We start from the raw sequence: 14,729 nt of genomic DNA, 5'->3' as shown, positions 1-14,729 counted from the left end.
CAAAACTGTTTAATGAGGAAAAAGTTACTGAGTGCACCATTCAAACTGCAGTTTTCTTATTTAAATTAATGATACTTTCAAAAATATGTTTTTAAAAATTTATATCACTGTCAGTGCTGTTTTAATTTGTACAGGGTTGTTTAGTTGCCAGGGCATTTCATAGATCAGAGGGTGGATTTATTTATTATTATTTACTGACCCTAAACTTTGAACAGTAGTGTATATTGTTAAAAAAGATTTTTTAACTTTTTATTCATCAAAGAATCCTGAAAAAAATAATCACAGGTTCAAAAAAAATAAATAAATAAAATTAAGCAGCACAGCTGTTTCCAACTTTGATAAATCAGCATTTCTGAAGGATCATGTGACACTGAATACTGCAGTAATAATGCTAAAAATTCAGCTTTGGTCACAGGAATCAATTCTATTTTAATGTATATTAAAATAGAAAAACGTTGTTTTACATCATAATAATATTTCACAATATTAAACTTTTTTTCTGTATTTTTTTGATTAAATAAGCACAGCCTTGAATAAAAAACTTCTTTAAAAAACATTGAAAATCTTACTGATCCCAAACTTTTGAACGGCAGTGTATACATTTATGTGTGTGTATTTATATATACATAATAAATATACAAAGTACACACACATATACTATGTAAACAAGGTTATATTTTGAATGCGATTAATCGTGATTAATCGCGATTAATCGTTTTGCAGCACTACACTTTAACTTAACAGATTCCTTTAGTGTGTTATAATGAATCCTGGAAGAACAGTTATTTGTCCTTATAAACCCTCAAAGAGAATAATCCTGAAGATATGGCTTGATTTGCACACATCGCTAAACACAATTACTACACTGAACAGCTCTAAATGGATGTCCACCAGCCCACATCCAGATAACTAATAGCTGATTTGGAACTAAAGCGCTGATGTTGTACATGATTGAGATTTAGCTTGACACACATTGAATTTTAAATCATAATGTGTCTTGACACACTGAGGATTTTGATCTCTATCAAGTCTTTGAGAAGTAAATGCAGTTTATGCATAAATTTGCATGTGAAAATAAAGTGATATGTTTCCCGGTTTTAAACTTTAGGTTCTGACATCGTTCAGTGGATGATGAAGAACCTCAACATAGATGATCCAGGTAGGTGTTGATATGATGAAAGATACACATCTTATTGATGACTGCAAATCGTTTGTGACAGCAAATGCATTAATTTGTTGTATTTACAGCGGAGGCCATACACATCGGCAGCTTGATCGCCGCCCAAGGCTACATATTCCCCATCTCTGATCATGTTCTCACCCTCAAGGATGATGGGACGTTATACCGCTTTCAGGTGAGCTTATTCATCTACCATCAGCCAAATAATAGCCACGTGGATTGTATCCCAGCAGCTGCGGTTTCCAGGATGTGATCCTGTTTCACTTCTGCACTGCTGAGATTCTGAATCTACAGTGCAAATCACACCTAAGACACACTATGAAGAAGCTCCATGACCTTTACACCTACTGAACAAATAGGACTGTGTTTGAGCAGTGCAGCTGCCGTTATTAAGCGCTACTCTATACAGGCAGTATTGAGATTTATTTAACATACTATATATATATATATATATATATATATATATATATATATATATATATATACAACCTGAAAGAAATTAGTATTATTGAGCAATGATGCATTGTGCATTGAATAGATCAAAAGTGCCAGTATAGTAGAGCTGTCACTAATGATTATCTTGGTAATCAAGTAATCGTTCGAATATTCTGATGAATATTCTGAAATTAGACCTAAGTGAACAATAGCCTTTAAAATGACTTAAAATAAATACATAATAGCAATGGGGCAGTAATAATTAGTAGAGCTGTCACTAATGATTATATTGGTAATCGAGTAATCAGTCGATTATTCTGACGATTAATCTGAAAATTATATTAAAAAAAAAATAATAATAATAATAATTGTGTGGTCATAAAATTAGACCTAAGTGAAAAATAGCTTTTAAAATGACTTCAAATAAATACATAATAGCAATTTGGCAGTAATAATTAGTAGAGCTGTCACTAATGATTATTTTGGTAATCGATTAATCGGTTGATTATTCTGGCAATTAATCAAGTAATCGGGTAATTAGTATTCTTTTTTTGTGTGTAAAAAATACATCTAAGCGAACTATAGCCTTTAAAATTACTTACAAATAAAGTATCAAAAACAAGTAATCATATGGTTTTATTGAACAAAACTGTTAAAATACATAATGTATTATAAACAATACAGCTAATGTACATTATGCATTATATCAAAGGCCTGCAGAGGGCGCCAATGGCCTGACGATTGTTTTTACACTATACTGCACAATCTAATCCTTGATATTGACTAAACATTAAATTCAAATGTCCACTTAATCTTTAATATTTGTAATTTCTTTACAACAGAAATGCTGCAGTCACTGTAATTTTTTAAATATGTGGACATCAAAAAGTGTAAAAAAAGTGATGATTTGAGCTTTTATTTTAAAATCGCAGTGAACAGTTAGCATATTAAGAAACATATTGATGTATTCTCCTGTGTTGGCGTAGGTTTATAAATGATTTACCTTACAAATCTGATGAAATGGGGTTCCCAGATGAACGTCATAATAAACCCAAACTCACAACAATATGCAGTTTGTGTGGAGCAGCATTTACTCTGAACGGAGCCAGTTGAATCGAGGAATCATGGCACCCCTATACAGTATAGTGTTACAAAAATGTCTATTTCAAATAAATTCTAAAAAAATGTATCATGTTTTTAACAAAAATATGATGCAGCCCAGCCTCAAACTTTTGAACAGTAGCATTATGTTTATTGTCTATTGCTGTACTTTTAGGATATAAGGCGTTAAATAATATTTTATCTCAGTATGTCCTCCAGAAATAAGGCTGTATTTATCTGGTAAAGGCTGATCCTTGATTTTTCAGTGATTTAGATGATTAGTGAGGAGATGGCCAAGGGCAGGTCTTCCTCTGAGCCTCTTTAGCTCACATAACTCTGAGGTTTTTACAGGAGAAGCACTGCTGGGTAAAGCTGTGAGAAGCTCTATCATCTCATTTGGAAATAATTGCAACATCGAAGAGATTCTCTTCAGCCAAAGATCTCTATAATACCTGGAGAAAGCTATCAATTTGCATTTGCATTCATCTCAATAGCAGTAGCTCAGCTGGAGCTTCACAGTGTGATTTGAAATCTGACATTTTTACTCATATACACACAATTACACTGATCCACCATGTTTACCATGTCAATCTGGAATTTGTCTTTAAAGAGCCTTACAAAAAACATGCACAAGCATCTACTAAAATAGAATGAAATGTGGGTATATTTTCAATCTCAACCCCTGAACCAGCTGTAATTTATATCAAGTAAGTATTACAAGTAAAGCCAAATTCTCAGATAATGACATTAGGCTATCTTTCCAATATGCTTGATACAGTATCAATAAGCCAATGAATGAATCTGAGATTCTTTTGTATGTTCATTAATTACTTGGGAAGGAATTATTGTTTCTGTTTCTCTGGAGAATGGCTCATCAGCTCATTGTCTGACAATAATGATCTCAATGCACCATCATTTGCTTTGTGCCGCCTGTAGTCTTTTAGACTGGCTCCACAAAGGCGAGGGAGTTAGTTCAGTTGTTACAAATACTGTTAATAGCTTTTGTAACATGAATATCTTCATGGCACAGAATCATAATTTCAGCTTCAGCTTTGGCTAGTAAGCAGGTGGCAGAGTTCTTTTAAACTCACACCCGATTATAAAAAGAATCCATGTAAATCAGTGAAGTAGTTACTGACAATCAAGATGCAATGGCTGTATCTAAATATCCGGATATGGTCTAGATTAGCAGTTCTCAACCTTTTCAAAGACTCAAAGACCCAAAGCTGTCCAACACAGTAGTCAAAGGACCCCAAATTGACCTTTGCTTTCAAACATTTTTATTAACAGAAACTGGGAATGTTGATATAGTATATTAAGTTGATTCACCATGATTCATTTTGTGATTCCAAAATGTCAGTATTCTAGAATATTTAATATTTTAGTGCTGTCAAATCGATTATTTGCAAATAATCGCATCCAAAATAAAAAGTTTATGTTTACGTAATATATGAGTGTACTGTATATATTTATATGGATATATATGGGTCAGAATGATCGATTTTTCTTTTATGCCAAAAATCATTAGGATATTAAGTGAAGAAAATTTTCATTATCATTTTCCAAGATATTTTGTATAGTTCCCACTGTAAATATATCAAAACCTACTTTTTGATTAGTAATATGCATTGCTAAGAGTTTTTGGGCAACTTTAAAGGCAATTTTATCAGTATTTAGATTTTTTTGCACCTTCAGATTCCAGATTCTACGGAGCCCCTTACGTCACCTGTAGAAGAAAAATAATTAATCCGTGGGGACGGTTTTGCAATTCGTTCCCTCAGTTTATAAACCGTACTCACAAATTCTTAAACTGTTCCCTCGGTTTAACAAACCGTGCCCACGAATTTCCAATCCGTGCGCTCAGATTTTGTAAACCGTACCCTCGGATTTTGAATCCGTACCCACAAATTCATAATCCGTGCGCACGCTTTCGCAATCCGTTCCCACAGTTTGTAAACTGCTCTCACGGATTTGTGATTATGATAAACTTTTCACCCAGAGTTAGATGCATGCTGCATTATTAATGTTATTATTAAATAAGGCCTGTTATTACATTGCATTTAGTTTGAGAGCAAAGGAATGGCAACATATAACCTGTACATTATTTGTTTTGTATTGCTTTTTACCTCCTCCTCTCCAAAACTCGCTTTTTTTTTTAATTCAGTTAGTTTTATATTTTGAAAAATATTATTAAATAAAACAATCCGTTTGAACAGCGCTCTTCACTTATTATTTTATTTTGGTACCATGACCGCACTTACAAAACAGGCTTCTTTTTAGCATTTATTTTACATTAATAACCAATAGGATAAAACACATGGTGTTTTGGCAGCTAATCTATTGGTGATTAATATAAAATAAAGCTAAAAACTCTGTTTTGTCAGTGTTGCATAGTCTCATATAGCCTACTGAGAAATAAAGTTTAATAAATGCAAAACAATGCATCCAGCACTTAAACAGGTGTCCTGGTTGAATTTGGGGGCGGGGCCACAAATCCGTGAGAGCAGTTTACAAACTGTGGGAACGGATTGCGAAAGTGTGCGCACAGATTATGAATTTGTGGGTACGGATTCAAAATCCGAGGGTACGGTTTACAGAATCTGAGCGCATGGATTGGAAATTCGTGGGTACGGTTTGTTAATCCGTGGGAACAGTTTAAGAATTCGTGAGAACGGTTTATAAACTGAGGGAACGAATTGCAAAACCGTCCCCACGGATTAATTTTTTTTTTTCTACAGGTGACGTAAGGGGCTCCGTAAGATTCAAATATTGTCATATCCTAACAAACCAACAAAGCTAATTTATTCAGCTTTCAGAAGATGTATAAATCACCTCCAGGGTCTCACACACACACACACACACACACACACACAAACTTTTATTTTGGATTTGATTTATCAATTTGACAGTACTAGAATATTCAGAACATATATATGTATTAAATGTACACATGTATGTGTGTATGCATACTATAGAACATTCACGATTCTCTGTGTGTTCTTCAATAAAAAAAGATTATCTCAGTTTACATCTTGATGTGTATATATGTGTAGGCATTTCAAGTATAGAGGTAGATTTTTAAATAGAATTAAATCATTTCTCTAGTAAGTCATCTATTTGCCTCCTTGGAAGTTTGCTGAGGCCTCCTGTTTGAGCACCACTGTTCTTTCTGTAACTCATGTAAAATAAACAAACTAACAAATAAATAAAAATACATCTTTTTTGAAAGCCAGACTAATTTTGTAATATGAAATGCACCAATAATAAAATTCTCGACAAATAAGCCAATAAGGATTTTCTTGTTATTGTTATGTTAATTTAATACAAATTTAGTTTAAATAAGAAATAAAACACACACAGAAAATAAAAATGTTATTGTGCATGTAGATTTTAAATAATACAGGTAAATTTGGGCATCATAATATTTTAATGGCAGCTAAGTGCAAATAGCGATATATTCTATTTATACTATGTAAAAATAGCAGTATTTTATTTGCAATAATATTAGCTATGGGGCAATGCTACTACTAGTGCAAGTGGCAGATATTTACACCTCAGTATTGTATTATATTATAAAACAGTATGCAATAATAATGTATTGAGTGTAAATTATCATTTTTATCAAAATTATTATTATAAAAAATGGCTTTCTGATCTGATGTGATGTGAAAAGGAAGAACAAGTTTGGCAAAAAGTGGATTCGAACTCGGGTGGATTGCGTCAAAAAGTCACTGCTACACACTTTACCGCCTTTTCCACTGAACCTGTTATTCAGTAGGCGTCTTTTGTAATGTTGACTAGTAGTCCAAAATACCCTTTGCCAACAAGCACTTAGTGTAGATAGACACTATGTATTTTAATTTATAGTATAATAAATTACTAAAGTTTTTACTGATTAACTTAAAGTGAGCATTAGATGACAGTGAAGGAGTTTTAAATGTAAAAATATGAGAAATGAGCAGCACGACTGATTTTGGCTAGAATTACTTTATGTTCAAACTCCAGTCTGCCTACTCAATTGCACAATTGTACAAATCCACAAAACTCAAGAGTAATCATCTCTTTCTTTCCCACCCAGGCTCCATACTTTTGGCCCTCTAATTGCTGGGAGCCAGAGAACACAGACTACGGTAAGAGAAGGACCCTGCTGGGCAGACTCACAATGACGTAAGAGCACACAGAGCTTTACCGTAGATGTTTTTCACAGCTAATATAACTCATAAGGTCCCAGAGACGCAGGACGCCTAGTGTTCAGCCCACAGTCTGCTTTCCCAGGATTATTACAGCTCTGTTGGACAGGCGAACAGTCGGGGAGAACTGCAGAGCATTAGTAGGTGTATGAGAATGTGTTGACTGTGGGCAGATGTTCACTGATGGTCAATGGTGACTCATTGTCAGTTCCTACTGTCTGTAAACTGGCCAAGCAGAGATGATAGATGCAGAGGAAAATACTAAATCCAATCAAGGACTTACAGTGGATGTGTGTGCGTGTGTAGGGCTGGGATTATACATGACGGTTGATAAGGCCAACTCTCTTATGGCCTCTTGTCTGTTTCTCTCCTCTCTCTGTCTGTCTCGTTCTCTCTCTGTTGCCTGTCACAGCCATCTATCTGTGCAAGCGGACCATGCAGAACAAGACCCGGCTGGAGCTGGCGGACTATGAGGCGGTAAGTGACCCACTGCGATGACAGCCGACAGAGAAAATGGAAGTTAAAGTGTTTCGCCAGTGAGAGCATCTCAGTTTGGATTTACACGGCAATTGACAGATATGTTGAGTTATTTTATACCTGAAAACGCCAATTGTGAACCCTTGTGATTGAGAAGTAAAGGTGAAGTGTACTTTTTTTTCAACAATACTTTCTTCTTTCCTTGCTTAGTGTGTACAGGTAACGATAAGTAAGCCATTTGTGTACACTCAAAGAGTGTAAACTCTGCCTCTGTGGTGCTTTCGGCATTGTTTTTTTAAGTGGACCAAACAAGGACCTGCTTCTATCTTTGCTCATGAACATTCAGTTCTAAACATTTTGTTGTTGTTAAAAATGGCATTATGACATGCAGATTGACTGAAGTGACACACAGTCATTTCACTTGACCCTTCACTACCTGAGCTCTGATGTCAAAATCAGCTTGCTTTATGCTTTCCAAAAATATTGGTCACTGGCAAAACAGCTGTTATACTATAAAGACAAAAATTGATATACCATTTATCATTTATTGATATTTTTGCAAAATAAAGAAAACAAATAAGAAATTTTAAAAGAAAACATATTTTTTTATGCGTAACTTTATATAAAATTTTAGGCTGGTTGGATATTAAAATGTTTTGAAGTCTCTTTTGCTCACCAAGGCTGCAATTATTTAAATAAAATTACAGTTTAAAAAAGACAATTAAAATACTGCTTTTACCCTTTCTCCCATATATATATATATATAGTATCTCACAAAAGGGACAATATATAGAAATTAAACTTGGATATATTTTAGAGTAGTCAATGTGCAGCTTGTATAGCAGTATAGATTTACTGTCCTCTGAAAATAACTCAACATACAGCCATTATTGTCAAAATAGCTGGCAACAAAATGAGTACCCCATAAGTGATAACAGCAGTATGTTGTTTAACCACGCAAAGCCACGTGTCCTATTCATTCATGTCATTATGCTTGATAGGACCATACAAAGTTGTGTATCTTGTATTAGAGCAGTTAAAATTAGGTGTTTTAAGTAAATTCTCTCATACTGACCACTGGATGTTCAACATGGCATCTCATGGCAAAGAACTCTCTGAGGATCTGAGAATTAGAATTGTTGCTCTCCACAAAGAAGGCCAAGGCTATTAGAGGTTCAGTAACACCCTGAAACCGAGTTACACTACAGTGGTCAGGGTCATACAGAGGTTTTCCAAGATGGGTTCCTGTCGGAACAGGCCTTCCAAGGGTAGATCAACAAAGTTGAGGACTCGTTCTGTGCGTCAGGTGCAGAACCTGGCTTCAAAAAACAGATGCATGAGTGCTGCGAGCACTGCTGTAAAGGTTGCAGAAGTAGTAGGTCAGCTTGTCAGTGCTCAGACCATACGCCGCACACTGCAACAAGTCGGTTTGCATAGGCGTCATCCCATAAGGAAGCCTCATCTGAAGCTGGCTCACAAGAAAGCCCACAAACAGTTTGCTGTCCAAGAGCATGCATTACTGAAACCATGTCCTGTGGTCTAATGAGACTAAGATAAACTTGTTTGGCTCAAATGTGTCCAGCATGTGTGGCGATGCCCTGGTCAGGAGTACCAAGAAAATTGTGTCTTGCCTACAGTCAAGCATGGTGATGGTAGCATCATGGTCTGGGGCTGCATGAGTGCTGCTGGTGCAGAACATGATGCCTTCCCTCCAGAAACTAGGCCAAATGGCAGTTTTCCAACATGATAACGATCCCAAACACACCACCAAGATGACAACTGCCTTGCTGAGGAAGCTAAAGGTGAAGGTGATGGGGTGGCCAAGTATGTCTCCAGAACTGAACCCTATTAAGAACCTGTGGGGCATCCTCAAGCGTAAGGTGGAGAAGCACCATGTGAAGAGTGGAAGAAGATCCCAGCAACAACCTGTGCGGCTCTGGTCAATTCCATGCCCAAGATGATTAAGGCAGTGCCAGATAACAATGGTGCTAACACAATATATTGACACTTTGGACAAGTTCACTTAGGGTGTACTCACTTTTGTTGCCAGCTATTTTGACAATAATGGCTGTATGTTGAGTCATTTTAAGGGGACAATAAATCTATACTGCTATACAAGCTGCACATTAACTACTCCAAAGTATATCCAAGTTTTATTTCTATAGTATTGTCTCTTGAGAAGATACACTAATATGGTTGCTGAAATGTGAGGGGTGTACTCAATTTGTGCTGTATATGTGGCAGAAATATGTATGCTAGTATGCTTTTCCAAATGTAGCCCTGACTATTTAGATGACTTACTACATTCTTCAATATATATATATATATATATATATAATTTTATATACAATTTATATAGATTTTTAAATGTTTTGAAGTATATTTTACTCACCAAGGATGCAATTATTTGATCAAAAATGACAGTTAAAACTGTAATATTATGAAATATTAGGCTACTACAATTTAAAATAACTGTTTTCTATTTTAATATATTTTAAAATATAATTTATTTCTGTGATAGCAGAGCTGAATTTTCAGCAGTCGTTACTCCAGTCTTCAGTGTCATCATTCTAATATATATTTGCTGCTTACTATTTTTGTTGAAACCATGATTTTAAGGATTATTTGATGAATGGAAAATCCAAAAGAACAGCATTTATTATATCATAATATAGTTGTAGTATGCTAGTTTGCTTTTCCATTTAAGATTGATGAACCGGAAGATAAATGTATCTTTCTTTCTTTCTTTCTTTCTCTTACTCTCTTATCTCATTCAGGAGAATCTAGCGAGACTACAGAGGGCTTTTGCTAGGAAGTGGGAGTTCATCTTCATGCAGGCTGAGGCACAGGTCAAGTAAGTGCTGTTGTCAGGACAACTACGCAAACACTTGCTCTCACTCATACCTGCTCTCTTCTGTGTTGAAGACACATCTACCCTTTGTTTTCAGCCCACACATTCAAAGACTTACTGTATATCTACAAGCCCTTGTTATGATGTAACACAATAATATCGCTGAAGTGCAGTTGTTAGGGGCGAGACGTATTAGCATGTGTGTTTGATTTGGAGAGGTCCTCATTGATTGAAGCAGTCTCTCGCTCTTCAAACACCGGCTGAAGAGCCTCATCTGATGGCCGAGGGCTGCAAACACAAGTCAACCCTGCTCTGATTTTTGATCATCAGTCTGTCCCTATCATCACACTGTCTGCAGTACCCTTTTCATGACGAAAACCCCAATTTTGGGGAGAGAGCAAGAACATGAGAAAGAGAGATGAATGAACGAGTCTCAGGGCTCAAAACCAGGATCAGTGAGAGATAGAGAGAGTGATGCAGCAAATGTCAGTTACGTAAGAGTGAAGTGGCAGGAATGGAAATGAATTAGCTCTGCTCGCAGGCAGGTTGCAACTTTGATGAGCACAAGGGCTTTGCTCCTTGTCTGTTTTAACGTGTGAGGCAATGTGTGAATTGGGAAGGTTTCCTGCTCTTTGTTTAATATTAATGGCTTGCAGCTTTGTGTTTCTTTGATTTTGTAGGATCGACAGGAAAAAAGACAAAACCGAGAGAAAAATTCTGGATAGTCAAGAGAGAGCCTTCTGGGATGTTCACCGTCCTGTGGTGTGTGAGGGGTAGATCCAGTTTGGGATGGGTTTTTGGAATTGAATAGATCAAATAGGCACACTGTAAAAATATGAAATATTTAAAACACCATTGTGGTTTCTCAGATCACCACTTTGGAAAACCTCAAGGTTTCTTATTTAAAAAGGCCAGTTCTTGCTAATTGGAACTCAAAAGTTCCTTCAAACTGTAAAGACTGGTGAAATGAAGCTCTTTGGCGGCACTTAAAAAGCATATCAGAGTTCCTTAAAGGAGTAGTTCTCTTCCAGAACAAAAGTTTACAGATAATGTCTCATCCTATTGTCATCCAAGATGTTCATGCCTTTCTGTTTTACCTTTTTTGTAAAGGTTGTTTGACTTTCTATGCATGTTCAATTTGTAAACACTGGGTCGGTACTTCTGCAGCGATGTAGGACGATTTTAAAGTTGGAGGAGATGAGATGGGACTTTTTCGAGATACAATCTTAAAAATAAAGGTGCTTTACAATGCCATAGAAGAACCTTTTTTGTCTAAATGGTTCCATAATAAACCTTAAACATCTAAAGAATCTTTCTGTTTCACAAAAGGTTCTTTTGTGGTGAAAGAAAGCTCTTCAGATTATTAAAAGGTATGAAAGATATGGTTCTTTAAGAACCCTTGACTGAATGGTTCTTTGTGGAACCAAAAATGGTTCCTCTATGGCATCGCTTGAAGAACTTTTTAAAGCACCTTTCTTTTTAAGAGTGTACCCTAACTTTATTGACCCAGATTACACATAGTACACATGCGCATGGCAGAGCTAGACAAGACAAGTATTTGAGGTTAAAAAGTATAACATTTTTAGAAAGTGACAGATTGTTTCACTAGATAAGACCCTTATTCCTCGGCTAGGATTTTTTAGAGACCTTTGAAGCTGCATTTTGGATGTTCAAACTCGCGGGCACCATTGAAGTCCACTATATGGAAATCATTTCTGAAATGTTTTTCTCAAAAAAAAAAAAAAAAAAAAAATTCTTCACGACTGAAGAAAAAAAGTTATGAAATGTTGGATAACAACATTATCTGTAAATTTTTTGTTCTGGAAGTGAACTACTTCAAGTACATAACAAGATACTTGTGTGTTCTGCCAATGTGGTAATCTGTGAAACTCCCAAATGGTGCTTAAAAATGTTTTCCTTCAGATTTGAGCACATTTGTGTATTTCATACAACAAAAAAAAAACTTTATTTGAAGCTACACTGTTGAAAAAAAGAAAGTTCAGTTTGTAATATTTTTAGGACTTTTAGTAGATTGAAATATTCAGTAACACTTTAAAATGTTCAAACTCTCTGACGTAGGAAATGAAAATTTTTACAGTATTTATTACTTTCTCTTAACGTAAAATTATAAATACAATTATTGTGAAAATAATGTTAATTGAACCATATTTAAAATGTTAAAATATATTAGTACACTAAAAAATGCTGGGTTGAAAACAACCCAGTGCTGGGTGAAACACAGGTTGTTTTGAATGTTTAACGCAACCTTCTGGGTAGTTTTATTATTACTATTGTTTAAAAATGACTTTATGGCTGGCTTAAAAAGAACACAAAATAGATTGTACTGTAAATTAAAAATCAGACACATAATTGTTAGAGGCATCAACAATAATCAGAAGGTGAACATTTATTATTAAGCAATACAAAAAAAATTCTACTTATTAATAAATGCCCATTTATTGAACATTCCAACCCACTTTGGGTTTATTTTAAGCAAGAAATGAAGTAATTAATAAGAGTTAAATAGTTGATTTAAACTAACCGCTGGGTTAAAATAACCCTATTTGTAAAAAAATGACCATTTAAAACCCAAAAATGAAAATTCTCTCATCATTTACTTACCGTGATGTTGTTCAAAACCTGTTCGACTTTCTGACTTCTGTGAAACACAGACGTTAGATATTTTAGGAAATGACTAAAGACATTTTTTTTTTCTATACAATGAAAGTCAAAACAGTTTGGTAACATTATTCAAAATATCTTATTTTATGTTTCACAGAAGAAAGGAAGTCATATAGGTGTGGAACAATATGTGGGTGAGAAAATGATGACAGAATTTAAATTATTGGGTGAACTATTCTTTTATCCCTTTTCATTTGATCTATTCCAGTAACTTATAATAATGCACAGAACCTTGTTCTGTTACAAAATACTAAGTGTCATTAAAAGGATAGTTCACCCAAGAAGTCGCAAACTCGTAAGACCTTTGTTCGTCTTCAGAACACAAATTAAGATATTTTTGATGAAATCCAAGAGCTTTCTGACCCTGCATAGACAGCAACGCAACTACCACATTCAAGATCCAGAAAGGTAGTAAGGACATCGATAAAATAGTCTATGGTTCAACCTTTATTCTTATGAAGCAAGAGAAGACTTTTTGTGTGCAACGAAAACAAACTGAATGACTTTATTGAACAATTTCTTCACTTCTGTGTCAGTCTTTGCAACAAAAATTTATTTTGTATCTTCATAACATTACAGTATGGACTATTTTAATGAGGCCCTTGAACAAAGTCAGAAAGCTCTCGGATTTCATCCAAAATATCTTAATTTGTGTTATGAAGATGAACAAAGGTCTTACGGTTTGGAACATCATGAAGGTGAGTAATCAATGTCAGAATTTTTATAGTTTTTCATAGTTAACACAGCTGTTAACACATTCAGTTTCAAGGAAAGAAAATTGAATAATATGTCTAATTATTGAATTCTGCAATTTGTCTGAATGACAATTGTAATGAAAATCTGTGTATCCTCAGTTTTTTATAACTGATATGATTGTGATTCACAGCCTGGGTGTGTCAACACCACAGAGATGGACATTAGGAAGTGTCGCCGCCTGAAGATTCCTCAAAGGGTGAAAAAGGTATATTAGTGTGTATTAGTTCAGTATGAGAAAAAGGGTGTGTCTTAGGGCTGGGCGATAATTCGATAACAATAATTATCACGATATAGTTTTTTTTTCTTCTTTGATAAAACGATAATGACAGTTTGATAATCGCTCGATAATGTTTATGCACTATGCATAACGCTGCGCATGCATTTTGCAGCCTGCACTTCCGGATGCCGCACGCAGAATTTCGTTTACAGCCACAGGGCTCTACAGTGCGACCATTTCACTCGCATTTGCGACTAAAAATTTGTACGTGCGACTGTAAAAAAAATATTTAGGAGCACCATGTGCGACTGACCCGATCAGCATATTTGTGTTTGCACTCAGCGAAGCTTCAAAGGTTTCTACGTGTTTTTGCAACGTTGAGTAATGTATCACAGACATATCTCACAAATCCTTTCATAAATAAAGTGTAGAGAAAGTTTAAATAAGAGACTGATTATACAGTATAGACAGCGTCGTTGATTATAACAGAGCTTTGTGATATCGCAAACTAAGATGAGTGACAGCTTTTAATCATTTTTAAGGGAGTTGGTAAATGACATTGATCTAATACAGCAGTTAAATAAACAAGAAGTTATTATTAAGTGACTTACATTGACTGACTACAACACTATTGCCTGATTTTCCTTTATTTGGTCGTCAAAAGTAATCTGAAACAAGTCACAACTGCGCGCATCTCCATTCAAACACAGCGGTGTTTCGTTTATGAATGAAACGTGCGTTTTCAAACGAATCTAGTGAAATGATTCAATTTCCCATTTATAAAGACATTCACTTGCTTTATTCCCGAATGAACCATCCGTTCGAACGAATCAAAAGAAT

General features: G+C 35.1%; 1 protein-coding gene across 1 annotated transcript in view; it reads left to right on the top strand.

Annotated features, from left to right (window-relative positions):
* rgs6 (regulator of G protein signaling 6) overlaps positions 1 to 14,729 on the top strand; it is a 111,824-nt gene that overhangs the window by 81,064 nt on the left and 16,031 nt on the right. The window contains exons 4-10 of the mRNA XM_073816461.1: positions 1,109 to 1,159; positions 1,249 to 1,355; positions 6,795 to 6,846; positions 7,319 to 7,383; positions 10,161 to 10,237; positions 10,915 to 10,996; positions 13,803 to 13,877. Of these exons, the coding sequence (XP_073672562.1) occupies positions 1,109 to 1,159; positions 1,249 to 1,355; positions 6,795 to 6,846; positions 7,319 to 7,383; positions 10,161 to 10,237; positions 10,915 to 10,996; positions 13,803 to 13,877 (509 nt within the window). The remainder of the gene's footprint in view (positions 1 to 1,108; positions 1,160 to 1,248; positions 1,356 to 6,794; positions 6,847 to 7,318; positions 7,384 to 10,160; positions 10,238 to 10,914; positions 10,997 to 13,802; positions 13,878 to 14,729) is intronic.

The sequence above is a fragment of the Garra rufa genome, chromosome 13 (genome assembly GCF_049309525.1).
Source record: "Garra rufa chromosome 13, GarRuf1.0, whole genome shotgun sequence".
NCBI lineage: Eukaryota > Metazoa > Chordata > Actinopteri > Cypriniformes > Cyprinidae > Garra > Garra rufa.
The sequence above is the reverse complement of the archived record's forward strand: the minus strand, read 5'-3'. Positions and strand labels throughout refer to the sequence as shown.